At 42.3% G+C, this 27,529-nt stretch overlaps 1 protein-coding gene and 1 pseudogene across 1 annotated transcript; one reads left to right on the top strand and one right to left on the bottom strand.

Moving 5' to 3' along the window:
• The first annotated feature begins 1,045 nt into the window (after positions 1-1,045).
• Positions 1,046-3,350, top strand: LOC146375791 (uncharacterized). Its single transcript, XM_084945650.1, has 3 exons — positions 1,046-1,399; positions 1,526-1,666; positions 1,820-3,350. Exons 2-3 carry the CDS (start codon positions 1,543-1,545, stop codon positions 2,305-2,307), a joined length of 612 nt encoding a protein of 203 aa, XP_084801776.1. The 5' UTR covers positions 1,046-1,399; positions 1,526-1,542; the 3' UTR covers positions 2,308-3,350.
• An 830-nt stretch (positions 3,351-4,180) lies between these two features.
• On the bottom strand, positions 4,181-11,822 carry LOC146375792 (uncharacterized; annotated as a pseudogene).
• Between the last annotated feature and the right edge of the window lie 15,707 nt (positions 11,823-27,529).

Here is a 27,529-nt window from a genome sequence, read left to right on the forward strand (position 1 = left end):
TTTATGAATTTTAAGCTAATTTTAACCATTTCATTGGAAAAAAGTGTCAAATTTGAAGGCTTCAAATCAAAGTAAAACCTTTTTTCACATTCATACACCAGTCGTAATAAATTCTACACCTCTCCTGGAAAATTTAAAGCATAAAAGCAATTTGCCAGGAAAAGTCTTGGAACACACTTATTTTGATCACATTAAAACGTGATATTCACACTGGAACCTGTAAAATTATTATAGTCATCTAGTGACTCTTGAAATAATTGAAGAAATTTTGAAATGTACCAGGTGTCTGTCGACAGTCGGGGTCCACGATCTTCAAGCTTTGCTGTTATGATGAAACACAAGTACAAAAGATCCAAAGATGCAGTAGTTGTTGTCGCTTTGTAGTAAAATCCGCTTTCTGTAGAAATATTCTCCAAACGTTATCTTTCCACAAGCTGAGCTTGGAGCAGGTCAAGACAAGTCCAAGAGCAAGTGTAAAGGAACGACTGGAACCTTGTGCAGCATTCATATACCAACAGCGGCCGTGGTTACGGTTGCTAACATGCATGTGCACGTGATAGAACTATATGAACTGAGCCCATCAGTGTAATTTACAGTAAAGTTATGGTCATTTATAGTTACTGCCTTTGTCACCCTTTATGTGGGATGTCTAATAACCATGTAGGTATATCCAGAAATAAACACAGATATTAGAAAGCAGTAAGTCAGTACCTGAGATGTTTGTTTGAGTGAATAACATTAGCATAGCTCATGCTAATATTACAGCTTCACATTCTTCTTTTCAAAGGTAACAAAAACTTAGCGTTCTCGCTACTTACCATGCTGTAATACAGGTATATGCTAGCAATGACAACATTTAACAAATGTTTTTTAAAATGCTAGCCGTGCTAATTAGCCTTAGGATTGCTTGAGGTCTTGTTTCCAGCTCTAGTTGTCATAAGGGAACTTAGGCCTGTGCGAGCCTTTGGCACGAAAATGAGTCTCGTAAAGCTCACTATTAAACTGACAAAAAGCCTTAGAACCTAGAAACTATTATTCTTACAACTGTGCTGTGTTTATGTTATAACATATATAGGGCTTTGGAGCGTGATGTCACGGGAGATGGGCCACGCCCCCTTCCGCCATGACAGTAGGCCAGACAAACGATACCATTTCAGCTATGGATCGTACGTGTTGTGTTGTCGGTTGCAACGTTAGATCACACGATCGTGAAGGCAAGAAGCAGGATAATGGGCTCTCTTTTAATCGTTTTCCATCCTGGAGGCAACGTGAGGGATCCCATGTATCCGATATTACTAAACAAAGACGTCAGGCTTGGATTGCAGCGGTGAGACGAGCGGATATCGAGTTCTCTGCAATCCCCAGCTTTTTTTGGTTTGCTCACGGCATTTTCTTTCCGGTGAAGGCTTTTAGTGTTATTTTCAATGTGCTGAGGTCATAGATAATGAGATAAAACATGCTAATGTGTGATGCTGCAGAACCATGTCATGTCGACTGAGTAGCTTATGATTTGGCATTATTGCAGGCAAACCAGCATATGAAATGGATGTAACAAATCCAGACTGGGCACCAACACTGCACATGGGGCACGACGACATACCTGTATCAGACTCGGACCGGCACTCAAGGCATATGCAACGGAAGCGAAAAAGAGCACCCATCGGAGGTAAACAACCCCCCCCCCCCCCCCCCCCCCTCTCTAAAAACATACTAAATTGCTATCACTGTACACTAATCCGCACATAACTTCCAGATGAATCACACACCTGTCATTGGAATATTGGTGTACATTTACCTTATGTCTAATTTTATCTTACAGGCTTTCGTTATGCAGCTGCAGAGTCTGAAGGTGTGCCCCGTGCAGAAGTGATCGATGAAGATCTGACAGAAGACCAACAACAAAATCACAATGTCATGGAGGCAGTGGACAGCAGTTGTGTTGGACAAGTGGAGGTTGAGGTACCAGCTGCAAATGTGGACAATGGTGATCGGACAGACAGCGTCACGGAAGCTAAAGGGCAGACGAAGGATTGTGTGTGCAATGAACAGGGCAGAGCAGAAATAAACCGGCTGTTGGAGGAGAACAGACTGCTTCAATCACAGTTGCAAAAGACAGAGCTGAATGAACATTTCTTAAAGGATGATACTGAAAAAGTAAGATATTACACTGGACTACATTGTTATGCTGTCTTAATGTCCCTCTTCAACACTGTCAAAGATTTCCTGCCAATATCGAAGAAACTGACAGGTTTCCAAATGCTCTTACTCACACTAATGCGTCTGAGAGGGGGGGCGTGCATCAGATAAACACATCACAGAGAAATGTGGCATTCTTCAAAAGCTGTTACCAGGGGACGTAGTATTGGCTGACAGAGGCTTTGACATCAGAGATGCTGTAGGAATGATGTGTGCGGAGGTCAAGATTCCAGCTTTCACAAAAGGCTACTGTCAACTTGATGCAAGGGACTTTGAACAAACGAGAGCAATTGCCCACCTGAGAATTCATGTTGAGCGAGTAATAGGTAGTTTGCGCAACAAGTTCAAAATGCTACACACTACAATGCCAATCCAATTACTCATATCATGTGAGGGTGAAGACACAACACTGCTTGATAAGACTGTTAAGGTTTGCTGTGTTTTGGTGAATATGTGCCCCAGTGTGGTTGTCAAACCAGTGCAAAATGAAACCTGCTCTTGTTGAGTATTCATAAAGCTGTTGTGTTGCATGTGTAGTTCATTGTAAATAATTGTACTTTGTGTGAAGTGGTTTCAATAAAACAGAAAAGAATAGTATATTTGTTTGTTTTTTTTATTCTTGATCTGTTCACATGTACTTAGCAAGTACATAAAAATGAAATGCAAACTATTTACATGGCAACACACAGCTGGCATTAATCTTGAACCACAAAATGAAACATTACAGGCTATTTAGAGCAGCACGTTGTTTGGAGAAGTATTTCCCAACAAGTTCAGGAAGGCACACTTTAAGAAAGAAGTCTTGTGCTTGGTTTAAACGCAGTTCCCAGAAATCCACATCAGGGAAGATGCGTATCACAGCAAGGTCTCTCTGTGTCCACACAACGAGGTCACAGTGGTCGTCTGGGTTTCCACTACACTTCCTTATTTCATACGGGTCCACATTACCGATGCACGCAATTTTTTCAAAGTACCGTCTCTTGGCGTCTGGGCGCAATCGGTCGTGATACAGCCCTTTGTCTTTTGCGCTGATTTTGAGCATGGTTCTGGCAGTCCCGATTCCAACACTCCAACACTGTGCGCTTGTTCTGCTTCCTGGCCTACTGACATGGCGCCGCGATCCCACAATGCACTGCGGCGTGACGTCAACTCCAAAGCCCTATAGCAAGAACCTATACCGATAATTGACGTTTGACCTCACTGTATGATTATAGCAGCTGTGTGTTATGTCATGGCATGTTTTTAAAAATGCCACCTGAAATTTAGGAGGTGGGTTCTTGAGAGTTTTGTACTTTCATCTGATAACGCATACTGTTTATGTATATTTAACACAACAGGCAAGGGATTGTGGTATAATTATAATTAACACAGATTGTGTAGTCTTTAAATAGACGAGCATTTTTAAAAGCACACATATTATTTGAACACTTCCATAACTTATTTTTAGTTTTGCTGCACATAAGTTGAATGCAATTAAATCTCATTACCTTTTATTATAATTGAACTTATTTCTAATTCAACACATAATATAAACACTGCTTATTTAAAAAATAATAATTAAAACACTCCTTGTAATGCGTTAAAATCAGCCCAACTTTTATTTTCAAATTTAAAGCATTTCAGCCAACATACTGGACACTGTTCTGCTGAACAACACACATATTTCCAATATTGTAGCTGGTGTTACTTAATAATTTATTATTTTATTTGTCACACACTTTAAAACTTTAATAACTTTTCAATAAAACAAAGTCTCAGATTTAATTATTCTGAAACTAAGTTTAAGCTTCCCATAACTTTTTATTGCAAGTTACATTACTAATATAATAAATATAAAATGTTTTTATTGTTTATCCACAAGTGCAGTCTCTGGCTCGAACAACACAGAAGCTTGGTATGTTCGTTTGCTTGAGTGCCTGTCATGAATTTAGCTCATCCAAATGCAATTGTCTGAAGAAAGTCTTTAACATTGTCCCAACTTCCCTTAAGTACAGAGGCAGTAGATGTGGGCTGGAGATGCAATGACCTTGAACCTGCAGGTGACCACACCATCTGTGATGTAGGGCTCATCTCTCCTGGTGTCCTGCAAGGAAACAACAATATTCTTTAGAACACCAAGTTATATTTGATCTACTTATTTCACTTATCTGTGGCCGGGTTGTGGGGGCAGCAGCCTAAGCAGAGAACTCCAGACCTCCTTTTCCACACCCACCTCCTCCAGCTTATCTAGGGGAACTCCATCATGTCTTGGGTCTGATTCAGGGCCTCCTCCTGGTGGGAGCTCGGCCAGTACACCTCACCTGGGAGACGCCCGGGAGGAATCCTTGTCAGATGCCAGAACCACTTTAACCTGCTCCTTTTGATGTGGATGAGAGAAAAATACAGAAAAAACCCAATATTCATATGATTTCTAATGAGCATGCGCTTTGGCAACAGTGGGAAGGAAAAACTCCATTTTAAAAGAAAGAATCCTCCAGTAGCACCAGGCTGAGGAAGGGATAGCCATCTGCCACAACCTGTTGGGATGAGCAGAGGAAGACAGGACAAAAGATAAGCTGTGGAGGAGAGCCAGAGATTGATGATAAGTAATGATTCAATGCAGAGAGGTGTATAAACACATAGTGAGTTAGAAAGGTGACTGAAGAAGAAATACTCAGTGTATCATGGGAATCCGCCACCAGCCTACGCCTATTGCAGTATAACTAAGGGAGAATTCAGAGTCACCTGGTCCAGCCCTAACTATGTGCTTTAGCAAAAAGGAAAGTTTGAAGCCTAATCTTGAAAGTAGAGATAGTGTCTGTCTCCTGAATCCAAACTGGAAGCTGGTTCCACAGAAGAGGGGCTTGAAAACTGAAGGCTCTGCCTCCCATTCTACTTTTAAATACTCTAGGAACAACAAGTAGGCCTGCAGTGTGAGAGCAAAGTGCTCTAATAGGGTGATATGGTACTACAAGGTCATTAAGATAAGATGGGGCCTGATTATTTAAGACCTTGTATGTGAGGAGCAGGATTTTGAATTCAATTCTGGATTTAACAGGGAGCCATAGTCTGTCCCCCAGTGCATGTAGCAGGCATGGAGGAGATCCAGGCCCCAGACACCCAGAGGCTCCCAGAATGTGAGAGCCCAAGGAGGACCATCGGAGTTGCAGCCATGCCACCCTCCTGTGAAGCGCTGAGGAGAGCCCCAGATTAGAGGTCACCCAGCAGCCACGGAGCAGAAGCCACAGGGGGCCCGTGATGTGGCCGTGGGCTCTGCCGGCAGACAGCTGCGCCAGAGTGACCTGAGCCACAGGCCCAGAGGCCAGAGGACTGAGAGTCCCCCACCCCCCGGAAGTGGCCTGACGGAGCCACGGGTGCCAGGCCCCGCCAAGCAGTCACTGGGAGTGAGCCGGTACATACCTGAGCGCCCAGCCCCGGACACCAGAACCACCAACACACCGACGCCTGAGGGCATCAGCCAACGGCAAGGAGTGTAGTGAATCGAGATAGGCCTCCATACCTTGGAGGGCCTGAGATATTCCCAGAGAGGTGGAGTGTAAGACCCACCCTGACATACAGACACAGTCGAACAGGCGCACGCAGCCACCAACGGGCATTCCCACCCTCATGCACACATATTCAAATACTCCACAATCACCCAATGTGGAGACAGACACAAGTGGACACTGTACACAGTCCTCTTTTAAGGAAGAAAAATCATTGCAGATTCATGCATTACTGACTTTGAAACAGTTACAACAACATATCTAATAAAATGGACATTCTCAGTCACCCACACATGAAGTCCTCTACCCCACCACCCTTGGAAAAAAACATACGTTACTTATGTTGTTTCTTTTTATGTTTTTTACAACTGTGAAAGATTCACTGACTCTTACTAAATGACCTCACACAGTGCCTAATTTCTAAAAAGGATTTCACACTAATAGAAACACATCAACTTCTCTTTTTTCCAGAGAGAAACATGTAAACCTGCACTCACACTGTATTCTTTTTGTTAAACCGTCACTGGCTCCTTCACTGGCCTCCTCATGTTTGGGTGACACTTAACAGCTAATTACTGAAATGTTCTCACTGCATGTTTGTATATCAACTAACACACTGTTGGATCACCCAGAGAACTTTCCACTCACATGAAACATTTTTTGCAAATGCATCCTGACGCTAATTTGACCTGCAGGCTTTCAATTGCTCCTCTGTTGTAAACCCCACAGCAGCTTTTTCAGGCCAAAAGAAGGTTTTGCACTAGCACAGAATCTGACCCTAAATATCACCATGATAGCTCTGACCACTTGATTTCTCGCTATTAACTTTATCAAATGAAATACTCTGAAGATGACAGCTGAATTCCAATCAATTAAACTAACTCTGCATATTGTATTCCTGTCTTGGGATCAAAGTGCTGGAGAGGTGATCCGGTGAGTTCCTGCAGGACAACATGATGTGAAAAATTCTTGTTTGGTTTGAACAACAAAACTGATGAGTTGCTGACTGTGAGCTGCAGCTAGTGTAAATCATGCTTTTGATGGATATTTCTCACTGACACACTTTTTGACCTCCTCTAATAACAAATGTTACCTGAGTTCAGTGTGTACTGCTTTCGTGTCAAGTAGATATGTGTCATGTCTAGGGATGGGTATCGAAAACCGGTTCTTGTTGAGAACCGGTTCCCACTGTTTCAATTCCTTGGAATTGTTTGCCATTTTTGCAAACGATTCCCTTATCGATTCCAGTCGCCCCGAATGACGTCACCACGTTGCGGAACGTCATTTACCTGGCAGGAAATACGGCGCCTAAGCGGCTTAAACGCTCAAAAGTTTGGTCATACTTTACGAGAATGGATGACAACAGGGCAACTTGCAATACTTGCAAAGTAGATATTTCATTTAACGGAGGAAACACTACGAATATGCAAAAGCATTTGCTCACAAAACACGCGATGACCTTAAATGAATGTCGTATTTTTAATTCCGCTCCGGACTCGTGAATCTCAACCCAGCAGCAGCGGTAACGTTTGCACGTCCTCTCCCATTAATGCGGCAGGTAAATAATCAACTAACAGTGCATATTATGTTAGCGCGATCTGCCTTATTACAAAACCTGCCATTACTGTGCATTTAGGTGACCGTGATGAGACAGACAGACAGAGTCTGGCTCAGATGCTGGCAGTTCTCGCTGCAGTCTCCTTTCAGGCCAGGATAGACGAATGTCACCGAGCAGTGACTAAGTTTGTGTTCAAAGGCTTGAACCCATTTGCCACAGCAGATGATTTTCGGTAAGTGAATGTGTTTAATTGTAGGCAGGGACATTACTGAATATTCTTGTGTAATTGCTACTGAATAATTTATGTTATACTTTGTTATTGCTACAGAAGAATATTTATTTTATTATTTTACATTTACATTTTTTTTTTCCTGGGGACCCTGTGACACCCCATGGAAGAGCCGTAGGCTGTGGATCTCTTAAGATCTCACTGTTGGGTTTGTAAGGCCATGTTACTCCTAAATTTCTATCTTGTTCAAAGAGAAGATATAAAACAAAGTTCTAAGCTAATCGACCTTAGTGTTCTCCTTTTTTAAAAAGAATCGATAAGAGAATCGAATCGTTAAACAGAATCGAAAATGGAATCGGAATCGTGAAAATCTTATCAATACCCATCCCTAGTCATGTCATATGTGTTCTTGATTGAACCTCCTGGTCTGGTTGTTTCATGCAGGCTATACTTATGTTCTTGATCAAAACCGACCTCAAAGATAAATGATGTTTATCTTAAGATAGACACTCAGTGATGCTGCAATAGCAGGAACTGACCTTCAAACCCTCATCCTGCCCTGCACCAGTGGTCACAGTGGGAGATTGAAGTAGTTTAAGCAGTTTTGTCCTGTTGAAATCAGCTGATCTTTAGTGAGCCCCTCTGATAAATATTTAGACTTTCACACATTTCTGGTTGTAGGAGTGGGCTGATTAAAGTGTCTACTTTCTTCACTTTACAAGCAGCTTAAATATCGTACAAGGACATTGCTCAAAATTTTATAACACATCTGTTCTGCTATCACTCCTGTCAGCTAAGAACAGAAAGCTGAGGCTACAGTTCATATGGGCTTGGAAGATTGGGAAACAATGCCGAGTCTCAATTTCAATCTTGTTGTAACACAGATTATATTTTTCATGAATAGAGTCAGCCAGGACACAGCCTTCCTCTGCACCCGTACCTACTCCTAATACACAGAAGAGGAAACACAGTCAGTAAGCTTGTCACTTACGGAACTCATCAGGAATCAGAAGACTGCAAATCCTATAAAAGAGTTAAAGATGCAGCGTTAAGAGCTTATGAGCTGGCATTATGGTTAGTTTATTGAAATTTAATTTTACACTTTTTTATTTAACAAGCTTAGGAGCCCTGGCCAGTGTGAGTGTAGAATAATCAAGTCTCCTCTTCTGATAAACCTCCATCTGTATTACTGAAAACAGTTAATGAGACTGAGTGTGAACATCTTCTATATTATGTGTCCTAAACTGACATACATGGCCTGCTACACTAAACCAAAGGAATCCCAAAAAGTTGGCTCTGTGCATCTGGATGTAGGGTTATCAGTGGGAGAAACGTTTTATCGCTCATCCGAGTGACATCTTCAACCTCAGCTGACTGCAGGTTTAATCAAACTTATACAAGAGTACATTTCCATAATGACTGACACTAACACCACTGGAGAACAGTTTTAGCCATTATGCAACAGCCCAGCCACAGTTCACCATCAATTTAAACTGAATAGACATTCGAAGCTAACCTCTAAGAGAAAATCTTCACTTTGTGCCATAAGTCTTAATGCAAACTGAACATTTAACAGTCTTTCCTGAAAACCCTCTCTTATCTGATCATTTTCTAATAACAGTTTAATATACAATAAATGATTACACAGCAGTGGGGAGATTTCATCACAGTGAATGTCTTCATATGTCTTTCTGAAAGTGCTGTAACTGAGTTTAAGAATATAATTCACCCACTGTTATCATCTTCAATGCTTTGTACCAACAAAGAGCAGAGCAGCTACCTGAACGCTACTCCACCAGAGGTCGATTAACTTGTTTATAATTTTACCTCCTTACTACATATGACACTTTCACAGGATACTGTAGCTCCTGTGAAAAAGAGAGCTTCAAAACAGAAGTACTTAACTCCCTGGTATAACTCAACAAACATGTAGCTTAAAGCAGATAACTCGTAAGCTGGAGAGGAAATTGAGGATCACAGATTTAGAAAGCGAACCGTACAGCTCGAACATCTTACTATTCATTACTGACTGAAGAAAATGAGAACAACCCTAGGTTTCTCTTCAGCACTACACTGCACTTCAGCACAGCCAACCATTCCTTTAACGTTAAGTAGACCGGGCAGCACGGTGGCACGGTGGTTAGCATTGTTGTCTTGCAGCAAGAAGGGCCTGAGTTCAATTCCACCATCAGGCCAGGGTTTGCATGTTCTCCGAGTGTTTGCGTGGGTTCTCCCTGGGTACTCCGGCTTCCTCCCACAGTCCAAAGACATGCACTTTGTGGGGAAGGTTAATTGAAAAATCTAAATTGCCCATAGGTGTGAATGTGAGTGCAAGTGGTTGTCTGTCCCTGTGTGTTGGCCCTGTGACAGACAGGTGACCTGTCCAGGGTGTACCCTACCTCTTGCCTTATGACACCTGGGATAGGCTCCAACACCCCCCGCGACCATGAAAAGGATAGATGGATAGTAATGACTTTATGAAATTCCTCACAAATACAATTTTAACCATTAGAGGAAAAAAACACTCATAATCATGTAACAGATGTAACATTATCTACAGCCACTTTCATTCATTGATATTCATTTAGAGATCTTTCTCCAATTGATCTTTCTGAGTTAACATCAGTAATTACTTCCCCCAAACCATCAACGTGTCTTTTAGACCCCATTCCTACAAAACTGCTCAAAGAAGTCCTGCCATTATTTAATGCTTCAATCTTAAATATGATCAAACCCTCTCTAATGATCCACAGGCCTTCAAGCTGGCTGTAGATAAACTGTCACTTAAAAAGCATCTCTAGACCCAGAAGTCTTAGCTAATTATAGGCCAATCTCCAACCTTCCTTTCATATCAAACATCCTTGAAAGAGTAGTTGTCAAACGGCTAACAGATCATCTGCAGAACCTTTCTTGTGAACCTTTTTTGTCTTATTGGTCAGTTTCATTGCAGGGTAAGTGTTTGACGGGACATATCACCGATCTCAGGATGTGTGTGTGACATGGCTTATGAGTGATCGCTGATTGCAAGGCATTTCTGTGACGTAACTTATCAGCGATCGCTGATCGCTGGGCGTGGGTTTGACGTGACATATGAGTGATCACCGATCAAAAGACATGAATCGCAGGGTGTGTGTGTGACATGACGAATCAGGTATCTCAGGGCGTGTGTATGATATGTCTTTTGAGCGATCGCCATTTTCAGTTTGTGTCTGTGACATAACCAATCAGCGATACACCCATACAAACATACACACACATACATACATACATGTAGCCGACCTTTTCCACTCCTGCATCACTGTACCTCTTGGCCATTCCCTGGTACATGGGCTCCAAGGACCTTTCCGTCTCAGACTGAACCATGACCCATGAAACAATCAGCCAGTTTTCATTCATTATGGAAAATCTGGACATGACCCCAGATGCCAGCATGACTTTTCGTGCCACCTTCCTGGTGTGGTCAATTCAATTCAATTCAATTCAATTTTATTTATATAGCGCCAAATCACAACAAAAGTCGCCTCAAGGCGCTTCATAGATACAGAGAAAAACCCAACAATCATATGACCCCCTATGAGCAAGCACTTTGGCGACAGTGGGAAGGAAAAACTCCCTTTTAACAGGAAGAAACCTCCGGCAGAACCAGGCTCAGGGAGGGGCGGCCATCTGCTGCGACCGGTTGGGGTGAGAGAAGGAAGACAGGATAAAAGACATGCTGTGGAAGAGAGACAGAGGTTAATAACTGGTCAGACCTGTGGATGTGCCCAAAAGTGCCTTGGAGGAGTTTGGATATGGCTGGATGTTGACGTCGGAATTCGTCGAGCAGGCAGTCAGTCAAGTAATGGCTGGACACAGAGATGCCACACCAGGCATGTGGGTCTTCCTAAGACCTGAAATCCGGTGGCTTATTTTCCTTCCTCAGGAACTTCCCAATGGTCCTCTGTCCATGGGCTCCTGCCTCAGATTCCCAGACCGATTCTGTGGCATGGAGGTACGCCAGGGGAGCTCGCTCGTACTTGAGGTGCATGAGTTCATTTATTTGGTTTGCCATGTCTGCTGGAGATTTGCCAGTCCTCCTGAGCTCATTTATAACAGACTTGCAGATGGCCTTTTTGTATGTAAGAAAAGCAGGGAGAAGGTTGGTAAACCTTTTGGGCAGTTTCTCCAGCCATCGTGGATTGTCAGAAAACCAGTTCCTGCGACAAGCCCTGCAGCAGAGTCGTGAGGACAGGATGTAATACTCACCACTGGTGCCAACAATTACTCCTGGCCTGCCCACACCAGCAGAGACCACTTGTGAACGAAAGCAAACATGGAGACATGGCAAGATTTAATTGTTTCTTAACCTGACCATGATAGCTGTCATGGCTGTGTGTAGGTAGGCAGGAAGCAAGGACCCAAAATGCAGGACTCAAGGAGGTGGAAGAAACTCAAAATACACAGCTTTTTAGCTGGGATGAAGCAGAACAGAAAAACACTAACTAAACTGGGAGTACCGAATAACCAGACAGGTTGGCAGGCTGGCGAAACAAAACAAAACACCAGGAGCACAAGTCCAGATATACAAAACAAAACTAGACTGGGCCAAACCATGAGTCCACGAAAAAGTTCGGGGGGTCGACCCGAAGGTAGACAGCACGGGGCCAAAACAGTTCAGTTCCGGAGGCCGACCGTGCGGATGGCAATGGCGGCGGCGTGGAAACAGTTCAGGGGGCCGACCGTGCGGATGGACCGGAAAGTGGCCGGCGACGCTGAGGTGGCAGTTTGGGACCTGAAGACGGCGTGGCCCCCGCAGCACCAGGCGAGGCAGAGGCTTGGACAGACGAAGCAGAGGTTGGGCCAGGCGAAGCTGAAGCCGATGCAGGTGAGGCTGACCAGGTTGCTGCAGGCGACGCTGAAGCCGATGCAGAGGCTGGACCAGGCGAAGCTAAAGCCGATGCAGAAGCTGCTGCAGGCGGCGTGGATGATGCAGGTGGTGGAGCAGCTGGTGGCTGGACGGGCTCCTCGGGCCCCCCAGCTGACGAGGAAGGTTGCTGGACGGGCTCCTCAGGCTCCTCAGGCCCCCCAGCGAAAACAGTCACAGAACCAGTGGGCACCAGGGCCCCTGGCACACACAGGGCTGAATCAGCAGGCACGGGGGCCCCTGGCAGGGACAGAACAGAACCAGCAGGTGCACAGACCTCTGGCAGGATTAACTCTCCCAGGCTCTCAGCGGAGAATGATGGCTGAGAGGTCTCAGAGTTTTCAGGTAACATGAGATTTGCCAGCTTCTTGGTTTCCAGGGGTCCAGAGTCAGCTGAGGGTTGGAGCTCAGCCTCTGGGGAGGCCCTGGAGAGAGTAGCAGTCTTTATGAGTGTGTCTTCCTGTTTAACATGAGTGAGAAAAGGGGGCGGCTCAACAAGAGACGGAGCTGCTAAAGACTGAGGTGGCGGTTGAAGTGAGAATGAAACTGGTGGTGGAGAAGATGGTTGAGCTACAGGTAATGAGGACACTGGAGGCTGAACTGATGATAAAGTTAATGATTCTTCTACAAACTGAGCTACTGCCTGGGCCATGGACTGTAACAAAGTTTGTAGTAAGTCTAGCTGTGGTAGTGACTGAGCTATGGGTAGTGAGGCTGAATGTGGTGGAGGTGGCGACTGGGCTTCAGGCTGGGCGGCTAACTGGGCTGAAGGTGGCTGAGTAGCTAACTGGGTTGCTGACTGAGCTGAGGGCTGGGGAACACAGTTCATTTTTAACAGAACCCTCAGGACCCTTCGTTTCAGTTAGTAGCTCACAATCATCTGATACAAAAACAGTCTTTGGATCTTTGGAGTTATTGAGCACAGAGACACCCATCTTCCTGGTTTCATTGATAGGCTCAAAAGGAGCAGGAGTGACACAGTTTGTATGGCTCAATGAGTCGGTATAATTGTCCTTATAACAAGCAGTCCTTTCATCTCCAGTGCCGCTTACACAACAAGCCGGCCCGGAATTAACAGTTTTTATTTCAGCAGGAGCCAAAAGAGTAGCCCCACCACTCACCCTAGCCGGCTGTACAGAAAGAAATCCAGGCTCCCGCTGGAGCTGTGAATGCTGGCGGGGCGTCTGCCGCTTCCCTGTTGAAGAGGGAGCAGGGCAGGCTGAAGGTGATGTGAAAAAACCCGGCTGCTGCGGTGGTGTGGACAAACTCTGCTGCGGTTGCTCCTGCTGCGGTGTGGAAATGTTGGATACACTGGGGGGAACAATGATAATCCCCAGCATCTTATAAAACTCCTGTGCTGGTGTGAGCTGCTCGCAGGTTCATAGTATTCCTCCCGGTGCCGCCTCGGGCGCTTTCCTTGGGTCCGGGTTGCAGGCGTCGACAGTGTGGAGGAAACGGAAGAGTGAGTAGAGGGGTTAGTGGCAAATGAAGGCGACCGGCTACACGGAGGACCCCCAAGAACCAGCCGGGTCCCATCAAAAGCCGAGCGGCGCCTCCTCACTGAGTCCACTGGATCCATTTTGTGGTCGCGTCGTTCTGTCATGCCTGCGTGTAGGTAGGCAGGAAGAGAGGACCCAAAATACAGGACTCAAGGAGGTGGAAGAAACTCAAAATACACAGCTTTATTGCTGGGATGAAGCAGAACAGAAAAACACTAACTAAACTGGGAGTACCGAATAACTAGACAGGTTGGCAGGCTGGCAAACAGAACACACAGAGGGCGTAAGGGCAGAAGACGTTAACGACGCGACGCTGAACACTGGAGGACACGCACTATAAATACTGAGGCAGGAATAAGAGGGAACGAGGAACATGTGGGAACACAGCCGGGAGAAATTACACTTAACGAGACACGGGGAGCAAAGCTAGACACACAGACATAAGACAGGAACATGAACCTCCAAAGTAAAGCAGGAAACAAGACACACTTTACTAGGACACGGACTCGACAGAGTGAGACAGACAAGATACTGAACTAAACCTGCAATAACAACGAAATACAACCCGAACATTAATCCTAATACAGAAACACAGATTCATAATAATAAAAATCAAAGCACCAGAGAAACATAAAGAACAATCCATCATTCAAAAATAAACCAAAACATAAGGAACTCAAAATGCTGGGTCGAACCGACCCAGAACCATGACACTATCAGGATTGGGTAGTCGCCAATATCACTAATTTTGCATTCTAAGTTTCCAAAAAAGGGGGGGTCGTCAATGTTTGGTGCATAGATGTTGCTTAAAATCATCCTATGGCCTTGAATCTCAGCCAAGAGTAGCAATGTGGGGGGGGGGACTTCTTTGCCTCCCTCCTGCTGTGTGCCCAGCCTGGTGGCTGCGGTCTGTGACCGGCTCCCGGTGCAGACGGCTCCCTGTGATAGTGTTTCCTCACCTGGCTCATGTGTGCCCAGCCCAATTTTACTCTTTAAGTGTGTGTGTGTGCGGGGGGGGGGGGGGGGGGTATGTATCCATGATCGTTTATGTTAATGAGAGTGTGGGGAGTGAGTTGGAGGGCGGGGTCGGGTGGGCTGCTTTTAACCATGTAAAGCACTTTGTGCTACATTTTTGTATGAAAAGTGCGTTATAAATAAAGATTGATTGAATGTCCGCCCATCTTCGTCCTTAACCATCCGGATGCATTTAAACTGTAGCTGCTTATGAATTAAAATTGTTACACCCCTACTCTGACTGCTGCCACACGAAAAAAATACCTGACCCACCCAATCACGGCAAAGTATTTCTGACTCTTGGGGAGACAAGTGAGTCTCTTGAAGAAAGACAATGTCAACTTTTTTTGATTTGATAAATGTCATGATCTTCTTCTTTTTAATTGAATAATTAAGGCCCTTTACGTTCCAGGTCATTAAGGTAAGGGCCCTTTGGTACTTATTCGCCATCATGCAGTATGTATCAGACATATAACAGTGGGGTAACTTATTATTAAAACCAGGAGTTCAATACCGAGTGGACAATATTTGGAAGGCTGGCTGTAAGTAAAATAGGGGAGTATGGAAGTAAATAAAAATAACAGCCGATAAACATTTAAACAAATACGTCTGGGGTGACCAAGAACACTAGTCACCCTCAGGTGGGCTATGAGCCCCAGAAAGAAAACATAAAGTTTATAGTCCGTGACTCAGTGACCAGTCGAACAGTCATAAACAGGACCCGTCACCAGCAGCAGCAGCATAACAAGTCAATGTTATATGAGGAGAGCAGTCATTCTGGGACTTAGCTACCTGAACACACCTCTATGCAGGCTGGTTAGAACTGTCCCTTGACAAACTGAGAAGGGCTTTATGACAACTGAATTACTAAAAGAGGAATTTAATAATCTTAGTGAGCTTCTCTACCAAGCAGATTGTGTCGTATTCTCAAAAGTAGCACAACTGAATAAATCAAATCAAACCGCGAAGCCCTATAATATTGAAACTAAACAGGAGGTGCAAAGTATATCGTGGATAGCATGTTAATTAATGCTAGGGCAAAAAAGGGTAGTGTTTAAATCCAAGCCTTTGACTTTAAATAACTCCCTTAACCTCCCAGGACCTGGCGTCCACATATGTGGACATCACATTTTGGGTTATTTAGACCAAAATACTCAATTTTGGTCTACAAGGGCCTGATATCCACTTACGAGGACATTATACTGCTACTGTTCTATCGAAATTTTAAACGAATATCCTCATATGTGGTTCTTATTTTTCTTAAAAACAAAATTAAGGTAAAAAAAAATCTGGCAATTCTTTGTTTTTACATTCATCGGGCCCCAATGTGACCAAATATCAAAGAGAAATTAAAAATGCTGCCGTGGAAGAGTTCGGGTCTTAGGAGGTTAAGATAAAGACAGAATGTAGTCCTGGGGGGTTTTTTGGTCGGTAAACTCACGTCTGTATCTGTGATACTGGCTGAGGCCATCCACATTACACCACTGCCAGTGCTTCCTGTGAGGCCATCATCACCACACCAGGGCCTGTGGTGCTGGCTGAGGCCATCTACATTTCACCAGAGCCTGCGTTGCCTGCTGACCTGGCGTCCTGACTCCTCCTTGCCGTAGCATTTATGTTGTACCTCATCAATCTCTAGCTGTGAGAACAGTCCCTTCTTTCGAATGTTGGAACACTGAGCTACTAGTTGTTTCGCCGTCATTGTGGATGTTGGGTATCGAAGAATCCATAGGTCCCTCATCCTATTCATGTAGCCCCTTCCGCCGGGGTTACTTGCGTAGTAGCATTCCAACAACGCCCTGTTTTCGTCTCTTACCCACCGATGCCTTCTTGTTCCAGTAGCCCACTTCTCATCAGGGTGCCCTGGTTCCTCAACACCTGACGCGGACCTTAATGATGTCCGAGCCGGCATGCCTTCATATTTGTCTGTCTCGCTCATGTCTGCGGTAGGCTCGCTTAGCATGGGGGGTCTAGCCTTAGGACCCTTACGGGATACAGACACCCCAGGCGGGAATTGAACTTGCAACCCTCCACTCCAAAGGCATGTAAATATATATATGTATGTAGATAGATAGATAGATAGATATTCTTTTTTTTCTTTATTCTTTTACATGTTAAATTAAAGCTGAAGTGAATTACCAAATTACAGATTGTCGCATTTGAAGACAAAGACTGATTGAACACAGGGATCAGAGGGAGCCAGAGACACGACTGGGAAACAGAATGAATAAACATGGAGACAGAACTTGGTGAGAGCATCAGTGCTGCGATTGTGGAGTGGGAGAGTATTCCAAAGACGAGAGGCCATAGTGGTCAGGCGAGCAGATGGTACAGTTGTTGCTGGAGTTGTTGAAGCGAGATTCTGGTGAGACAGGTGCATCTCCACACCGCAGCAAGTCTGGGGCAAATAACAAGACCTTACCAACAATTTCCCACGTGTGGGACTAATAAAGGTTATCTTATCTTATCTTAGAGTGACGGTTTGAGCTCAGAGCTGGGACTCCTCCCTGAACCACTAATAAAACAATTTAAACCAGCAATCGGAGAGAGACTTGAAGTTCTCACCTGCCTAAATTTCACCTAATGACAAGAACCATCACTGAGGGTTGAGCCACGACCTGGAGCTTCTCTGTGGGCCTTCAATAAACCAATTAAGAGACAGGGAGGCTCTAGCATCAACCAATGGAAAAAAAGTGGAGAGGACTGACCTTTCGGCTAATGATAGACCAGGGGACGGTTTTGACCTGACCAGTGAGTAAGGTAACTGATTTTAGGGCCTTCTGAATCACACACTTTTTGAAATCAACCAATGCAGCTTTGCAGACCCTCCAGATAAACACAAGTCCTGACCAGCTGTTCTGCAGCAGTTTTACCGGCCAACATTTGTGTGTGAAACTGTTTGTCACAAAGATGGTGGACAGAAAGTAACTTTCCAGTTTAGAATAAATCAAATGACTCAATTAAAATTTTTGGTTTTAGTTACTATTACATCTTATTTGTTTTTTTATTTGACTTATATGTCGAGGAGTTTATAACGTCTGTTTTTCTTTTCTCAAAGAAAAGGCAGAAAACTTACAGCACCATTTCCCCAAATGTGCTCTTCTCCTTTTCAGGCACGGTGCTTTTACAACATTCACATTAGCTCAGGTAATAAAAAATACAATCATCACACAGACAGGAAGTGAACTTTAACATTCAAGGTTCCACTCGAATCTAGAAAGTAAGAAGCACTTTATGAAGCTTATTTCTTGTATTTTGCATCTTATGCAAATCAGTTTGAATTAATTTGAACAAATGTAGGGAGAAGCGCCTCCTTTCTAGCTTCTGTGATGCATTTACTTCTCACACCTTAAACAACTGTTGGTGTTGTCAAAGTCAGTATTTCCCATGTAGTTTTTCTAAGACCCAGCTTCAGTGTATGCCTGTAGACTCTGAGACGGAAATACCAATAAATATAGAAATTCACAAATTAGACCATCTCTACATTTGAAGCTTTTTTGTTTCATGTTTTACATCAAAAAGTTCAACATTTATATTTCAAAATGAAAACACTGTGACACTAGAGGATCATTTTCTTTAATGATGTTGCTGCAGCAACTTCAAATACTAATGATTCTGGGATTTTATGGTCAAACTATGTGTGTGGAGTATCATGGCCTTTCTCTGATGATGTAAATGTCCTGACTAAGAATCGTTCATGATTAACAGACTGTTTGTGATAGCAGACACAGTCTGTCTTATAGCTCTCAGAGGTTAACATTAGCTTTACAGACACATCTTTTTCATGTCTGTCTACGTGGTTTTTATGGATAAAGTGATTTTCAAAGTTCAAGCATCATCTCACTTTTCTTTGCTCTCCAGTGTAAATGCAGGAATTTGCAGTTTTTTTTATGGTCACATCTCAACACTTGGTGCCAAAAACAGGGTTAACCCATGTTTCAATGAAGACCGCTCCACATATCAGGAGCTCTGAAAGTCCCATTTTTTAAAGATTGACCTGATCTCTCTCCCTCCCTCTGTCTCTAAAGAAAACCCAACAAAACTAGCAATCACTTCCGAAAGATGGGTGTGTTTTATGACTCTTGATCAGCTGCAACACCGTGTAGCACCTGGATGTTAGAATTTCCTTACGAGCTGGGGTTGTTAGTCTCCACCCCCGATCTGCACACCCCAGGTGTCTGACCTCTAACCCCTGCTGCAATATGACCCTCCAAGGCCCTTGCGCAGTACTAGTAGTTGTAGTACTGGTATTGTGTAACACACATGCACAGGCTTCATTGACCATCACTCTTCGGGCTTACAAATGGTGAAAATATGTCACTTATGCATGCCACAGTCTTTATTGCAAATTAGAAATATTGATAGTTTTACATTATTTTTATAATGAAAATTTAACCTAAGCTTAGACACAGACTTTACTAATCTCGCATTGAGGAAATTCACATGTTACAGTGGCAAAGGGTCAACAAGGGAAAGTGAATCAAAGATATATTGAAAAATAAAAAAATAAAAAAATAAATAAATTCCAAAAATAGTGCAAAAATTTAAAATAAGTCAAGAAAAAAACCTTTTACTAATCTACAAATGATAGTTATTAATAACATACACTCAGAGCATTTTGACACATCAGTATAAAGCTGACTGTAATTCCTGATCAGCTGATGTAATACCTTTAAATTAAAGCTGTCTGCGCTTCAGTTAACTCAGTTTTTCTCTCTAAGATTTCTGTTTTTTGTGTAATTGTTTGGCCACAAATATTATTTCCACTTTTGGATAAAGATCACTCTACTGACATGTTTCTTAAGAAATTAAGCTTGCCATGTGCTTATTAAGTTCTTCATTAAGTTCTTATTTATACATGTATATAAAAGGAATGCTGGTTTAAAAGAACATCTCTGAATTGAGGAGGAGGTCTAAGGGTACGTCTTTCACCATCTTACAATCGCTGCAGCCGTTCCCCAACTCTCTGTGAGTGGTACTCATGACCATTCTTCCATCGTTGTTGATCAATGCTCATGACAAGTTGCATTAGTGATCAAGAAACTGACCTCACAGCTGTTTGTCAGTGGGCTGCTTTCAGTCATTGAGCAAATGTCCTGTTTATAAGGACAGTTGTTAAACATTAAGAGTCTAAACACAAACTGGTGTTGTCAGCGTATTCAAACCAAGAACCTCACCTCTCACCCGGACATAGACAGTCATGTGATCCCACCGAAACGGAAACTTCCCGCTTTGAGCGACACCTGCTGGCAGGAAATATTTACATTTCTCTGTTTATTCTGCGCTTTGTCAGCGCATTTGCAGCTGCCTTAAGACGTACGTCCTTCAGCAAACACTATTTTCACCCTGTTAACATATATGAGGTTGTTTAAATTGCTTAGTAATTTAGCACAAAACACTGCTTGTTGTGATAACCACAAAGGTTTGTAGTTGTTTGGGGGCTGGGTCACCTTAGTTTGAGCTTTCTGGGAGTTGTCGTCAGATTTGTTTTACACACTAACAAACAAAGCTAGAATCACGCTGTTTTATTTTTACAGCAGTGAAAATAAATGTGAATTCCCCATTTTTACCAACTATAGTCTTGTGTAAAAACATTATTAAGTTTACTGTTAGTGCAGAAAATGGAACTCAGCCAAGCTGGCTCATGAAACTGTACATGTTGGCAAATTCATTTGTGTAAATCCACAAAGAGCAGTAGGTCAGCGGATTACAGCATGTACACAAAGAAAATCTACTAGAGCTCACATTAGAAATTATTGTTAGTTGTGACAAGACTACAGTTTCCCCCCACATGGCAGATTGCACTTTAACCCCTGACTGTACCCATTTTCCTGTTTAGGTACTTTGTCACTTTTACTTGCATAAAGAAGTTAATTCAGTAATTCAACTAATACTGCAGTATTTTTTTTTAACACAGGTACCTGTACTTCTACTTAAATACAGAATGTCTGCACTTTTCCCACCTGTGGTTATGAGTACCATTCACAGAGAGGTGGGGAATGACTACAATCACAGCAGTGTAAGATTGGGAAAGATGTACGCTAATATGTACCTTCTCCAATATCAGCATGGAGGAAACGAAGGCATTCACATGGATTTCAGTGGATGCACTGTGTATATGTATAGCAAGCAGTAAGGTATTGAGGCCTCATGGTTGTTTTAGATTATGTTTATTTTAAGTACTCATTTCTCTGTATTATGTTTAAGAAATTAGCAGCAGGAAAATAAGTTCATGTCCAAATATATGTTACATTATATGTTTAGCAGATCACGATCTCTTTACTATCTAATTTATTTCTTGTTACACTTTACATAGAAACAGGAGCTGAAGTGTTATTTGCGCTTAATTTCAATAAAGGAGCTGGATTCCAAGCCACATTTTTTATGAACTGGCAAATCTACTCTGAAACACGAAGAGTGGGTCTCCTCTGTTCAGAGAGGGTAAGAGGGTACCATCTTACAGTGCTCTGATTGCAGCCACCCCCCAACTCTCTGTGTATGGTACTCATAGTCATAATCATCATGACCTCACAGGCCATTGTTAGTCAGTGGTGTCAGTTTCGGTCATTATGCAAATGACTGAAACTGGCTATAAGGTTAAGGAAACCTACTTCCAGCCATCCATTTTTCCATTATCAGCCCGTTTCAGTTTAAGCGATGTTTTCAATAAATTGAGTGCTGAAAAAAAAAGTTTTGTATCACTAACATTTCTTCTTGTTGCATGTTGAAGCTCTAGTTCAAACCTTGTTAAGAACCAACCATGCAAAATATGATTTTCATGCCATTTTTCAAGTGGTCTTAAACTTTTGATTGGGACTGTACCAGATTATTGTCGAAGTAATGAAATACTTGTTGATGGAGGAAAGCTGGAACATGGACTTGATATAGGGTTTTATGGGGTAGCTGAACTACGTTGTAAACCTTATCTTCCACAAGAATGATTTTTGAGGTAGAATTTTCTTTCATTTTACTCTTTTCCACAATTTTGTCATATAGATTTTGGACAACAAAAATATTCCTGGTGAGCTTTCTAAATGTCCTCAGCAGTGATTTTCAGAAGGGTAGTGTTTTTTTTGGAACAGAGTACCATAGCACAGGGCTGTGACTCATCCATATAAGCTCTAGAAAGATCAGTCATGATGGTCATGGCATAGTGTTAAACCTGCCTTTTTTGTATTCCGCCGTAAAAGACAACTCCTGGTGGCAAAGAGCCCAACAAATTAACCTTGTACTGGGTTTATGAATACAGACAAAAGAAAAATGCTGGGAGACTATGGTAAGATGTCGACCCTCTGGATAGTAGGGTAATTTTTCCAAGGACCTGGTGACAGCAAGACATTCTTGTTCTGTATTGGAGTCGAATTGGTTGAGCCAGCACTGAACCCAATACTACGTCACTGGCATCTGCATAGACAATGAATGGGTGACCTGGTAACCCTAACCCTGGTACAGGTGGAGAAACTAGTTGTTGTTTTATGCTTTTAAAAGCAGTTTAACACCTGGAGTCCAAATGAATTTTGTTTCTTTATGCTTCTGGGATTCAGTGGTTCTGTGAGCTGTGAGAACTGGGGCAAAAATTGTTGGTACCACTCATGCCCAGTGTTGGGTGTAACGCGTTACTGTAATTAAATTACTTTTCCACTGAAAAAGTAGAGTAACTGATTACTGTTAATTTTTAGGTATTTTAATTACAGTTACTTACAATGTACTTGCGTTGCATTGTAAAATAATTAAACTCGCTGAATATCATTATTTAATTTCAATAATTTGTCTTCTAAACGTAGAAGTAAACTCTGCCGCTTTAACATTGCTGTAGTGCAGCTGTACGTCATTTCGCACCAGTTTGCTGCACAGTTGTATTCTAAAGCAGAAGATGTCGGACTCGGCTGAAGCGAGTGGCTGTTTTATGACATGGACATATTCCCGTCTCTTCACTTTTCTGAAACAAGCAGACAAGAACATTACAGTAATATGTAAGCTATGTCCTGGGGAGAAAAAACTATCGGCTGCTGTTAATAGCACGAGTAATCTACTGAAGCGCCTGACACGAGAGCATAGACGAACACTTCTGAGTGATTCTTGTTCATCATCCATGGATAACACCGCGGCAACTCCTGCTAAGCAGGCAAAACTTGATTTTACTTCAGCAGCACAGAAAGCGTCTGAAGGTTAAAAAATGATTGCAGGCTACATTGTGGAAGAGATGCTACCGCTGCGTACTGTAGAGTCTCTGTCTTTAAAAAAAAATGTATTTATTATTTAAAGAGTTTAATTTCTATTGTTTGCCCACTCAAGGTTTAGAGGGATTTTAAGAAGCATTTAGTTAAATTACTTATTGAGTAATTAAGTTCAGACACAGTAATTAGATAAGTATTTTAAATACAATATTGATTAAGTAATTAGTAATTAATTACTTTTTTAAAGTAACTTACCCAACACTGCTCATGCCATTCCCAGGAACACCTGCAGCTACTTTATGTTTCAAGGAGAAGGGAAATCTTTTTTTTTCAGGATTGTTCAGGATCCACTTCCACCCCTGAAGAAGAAACTGTGGCTGTATCCCAATTCAGGGTCTGCAGCCTTAACGGTCCACAAGGGCCGCGTACTCAAAGACCACTAAGGCCGGAAGTGCGAGGCTTGTGAAATGGGATGGTCTAGCCTCCGTTGCGCTGCCCAGGTTGCCTAGCAACCATGATACTAACAGCTGGAAACGTTTCATACAGCTTTGTGTGACAGAAATGAAGGAGAAAATCTTTTGTTCATTTGTTTGTTTGTTTCTACATGAGCTTTGATCATTCTCTGTAAGATTAAGGTCAGCTATTGAACAGCGTATATTTTAAAGTAAAGGCTTTAAAGCCAAGTTAGTACAAACGTCACTAATGTCACATAACTTTGCCGACATGTGGCCAACAGGAATGTTTTAATGTTCTTCGTTATTAAACATTTGCACATAAATAAGTGACATCATATTCAGTACTTACTTAAAGTTTACTCTTCGGGCGCCCCTCATCCGCCGTTTTTTTTTTCGGCAAAATTATCCACACCCACCGCCGCGCTATGCATTCTGGGATACGTTGGGCCACGAAGTCTACACCGCCACATCCTTAAAATTCAGGGAAATGAAGGATGCATTTGAGGGCCGCATTTCGAGCAGCCTTTGAATTGGGACAGCCTTAGTCGTGTCGCTGTGACGTAATCGGCCTTAAAATGCGGCCTTTAAGGCTGCAGACCCTGAATTGGGATACAGCCTGTGTGTCCCAAAAACCTAAGGTAGGTCCAAAACATTGTCATTTTGACAGTTAACTTAGATTCACGTAGTTTATCCAGGACAGCATGGATGTCTGAAGTATACTGTTCAAGAGCGGTGGAGTAGATGATAATGTCATCCCCTTGCAAATCCCAAGAAATATTTCCATCAGTCTCTGGAAGTTAGTGGCTGCATTCTTGAGTCCAAATGCCATTACCTCGAACTGATACAAACCAAAGAGACAGATGAAGGCCGTTTAATCTCGACTTTCCTCATCTATTTTCACTTATCAGTAACCATTATTCAAAACCAATAACTACATTCAATACTGCTTGCTATTCTCCCAAGCCAGCGTCCCATCCAGGATGCCACTTTTTTATGTGCCCGTTTGCTTGCCAAGGAGGTTCGACAATGAGTTGCCTCTTCTGGGGTGCCAATCAGGTTTCTCTGCAGACACATAAGATGAACCCTAGTTTGTTTTGCAAACCATGCACAAGGGATGCTTGAGCTCTTTCAGACCACTCTAAACATTAAACGAAATCCAGCTCAATATACTTTGTAACCACCAAGTGATTTATTTAACACTGAAGTTCTCCGCTCATAACAGGCTCATAAATCTCAGTAAACAACACAAAACAAAAGAAACAAACAAACCAACAAAAGATTTTCAGTCTGGGTTCCCTGTTAATCCCTTAGTTCATTCTAGTCAGTTTAAAGCAGAAGAAAAATACACATAAACTCCTCTTCAGATGTCTCACTCACCATGAAGCTCCACCAGGAAGTGGAGATTCCGTAGAATAGTTTGTAATTCTTCCCATTGTTTAAAATCTTCATAACAATAACCTTTTCAATCCGCCATGTGGAGACATAGGGAAGACTTATGGCACCGAGCTGAAATGAAACATTTAGGTGCAGTGCGCCAATCCGACTGTCACACACTGTGTGCCAATATGCTTTTTTATATACATCTGACCAAATTTCTGCGTAAGTCTCTAGATGCATTTGACCCAGTATTTTGTGTTTTTTCGGTCAAGTTTATTCTGTGAATTATGGTCTTCTGTTTGTATTAAATTTTATAGTTGTTAAGTCTCTGTTCTGTTTCTGTCCTACATCTCTGTGTTCCCTCCCTGTTGTCTGTGCATACCTGTTGTATTTCCTATTTTACTTTGATTGTCCCTGTCCTGTGTATAGTGTGTCTGGTTTGTCTCGTCAAACAAGTACAAGATATTTACAATAAGCAGACCTCAGTGGAAGAAAGAGTCTTTCTTGCACTGAGGTCTGCTTATTGTAAATATCTTGTACTTGTTTTAATGTCAAAGTTGGCCTCTGTGCTTTTTCAGTGTTGGAAAGACTCTTTCTTGCACTGAGGTCTGCTTATTGTAAATATCTTGTGCTTGTTTTTACACCTTTTAATGTCAAAGTTGACCTCTGTGCTTTTTCAGTGTTGGAAAGACTCTTTCTTGCACTGAGGTCTGCTTATTGTAAATATCTTGTACTTGTTTGAACACCTTTTCATGTCAAAGTTGGCCTCTGTGCTTTTCAGTGGTGGAAAGACTCTTTCTTGCACTGAGGTCTGCTTATTGTAAATATCTTGTACTTTGTTGAGGTTCGAATTTTTGAGGAAGAGACATACGACTGAAAGTCCATAGTGGGTCAACACAAATGATTTTTATTAAAACACATATATGTGGTGAAGATGGGCTCTGCAAAACATCAGCCTCGATCTCCCCCGAACAATAGGTGGGTGTGATATTTATACTTATGATGACCAGTAACTCGCGTCACCGCAGATGAAAAACAACATGCCTGTTCCAGTAACTCCAGCGAGGACATATTCTAAAAAAGAACAGCTACTTCCTCTGTTTCTCCAGATGCTTCCTGTTATTCTACTTTTCTGGACTTACACAACATTTGCAATCAGTTTACTCAGGCAGACTATGTGTCTGTGTTGTTAACCTCAGTACATGACCCCCCTCTACGTCATCTGTTACCAGGCAAACTTCAGTGCAGCAGGCTGCTGAATGCACACAGGCAATATATGGTAAATTGTACTGTAAACATGTAGGCAATTCTTTCAGCTTGAACTTTGCTCCATTGATCAGTCGAACTCGCGCCGGCTGTAGCTTCAAACCATTAATTAACTTGACCTCGCTTATATGTGTATAACATGATTACAGTTGCACCTGCAATGAAAGATTATTATGTGCTTATGCTAACACCTGAAATACAGACTTTAATATAACATCAACAGTTTCAATAAATGTGTCAATGAAATGATAACAATGATAAATCATAAGTGATGCAACAGTAATAATAATGATTATGCATAGTAAAATAATATTTCATCCCGATAACTTGTTTTTACACCTTTTAATGTCAAAGTTGGCCTCTGTGCTTTTCAGTGTTGGAAAGACTCTTTCTTGCACTGAGGTCTGCTTATTGTAAATATCTTGTACTTGTTTTTACACCTTTTAATGTCAAAGTTGGCCTCTGTGCTTTTTCAGAGGTGGAAAGACACTTTCTTGCCCTGAGGTCTGCTTATTGTAAATATCTTGTACTTGTTTTTACACCTTTTCATGTCAAAGTTGGCCTCTGTGCTTTTCAGAGGTGGAAAGACTCTTTCTTGCACTGAGGTCTGCTTATTGTAAATATCTTGTACTTGTTTTTACACCTTTTCATGTCAAAGTTGGCCTCTGTGCTTTTTCACAGGTGGAAAGACTCTTTCTTGCACTAAGGTCTGCTTATTGTAAATATCTTGTACTTGTTTTTACACCTTTTCATGTCAAAGTTGGCCTCTGTGCTTTTTCAGAGGTGGAAAGACACTTTCTTGCACTGAGGTCTGCTTATTGTAAATATCTTGTACTTGTTTTTACACCTTTTCATGTCAAAGTTGGCCTCTGTGCTTTTTCAGAGGTGGAAAGACACTTTCTTGCACTGAGGTCTGCTTATTTTAAATATCTTGTACTTGTTTTTACACCTTTTCATGTCAAAGTTGGCCTCTGTGCTTTTTCAGAGGTGGAAAGACTCTTTCTTGCACTGAGGTCTGCTTATTGTAAATATCTTGTACTTGTTTTTACACCTTTTCATGTCAAAGTTGGCCTCTGTGCTTTTCAGAGGTGGAAAGACTCATTCTTGCACTGAGGTCTGCTTATTGTAAATATCTTGTACTTGTTTTTACACCTTTTCATGTCAAAGTTGGCCTCTGTTCCTTTTCAGTGGTGGAAAGACTCTTTCTTGCACTGAGGTCTGCTTATTTTAAATATCTTGTACTTGTTTTTACACCTTTTCATGTCAAAGTTGGCCTCTGTGCTTTTTCAGTGGTGGAAAGACACTTTCTTGCACTTAGGTCTGCTTATTGTAAATATCTTGTACTTGTTTGAACACCTTTTAATGTCAAA

Source organism: Perissodus microlepis, chromosome 12 (genome assembly GCF_051167445.1).
Source record: "Perissodus microlepis isolate ML-2025 ecotype Zambia chromosome 12, ASM5116744v1, whole genome shotgun sequence".
In the NCBI taxonomy this organism is placed as follows: domain Eukaryota; kingdom Metazoa; phylum Chordata; class Actinopteri; order Cichliformes; family Cichlidae; genus Perissodus; species Perissodus microlepis.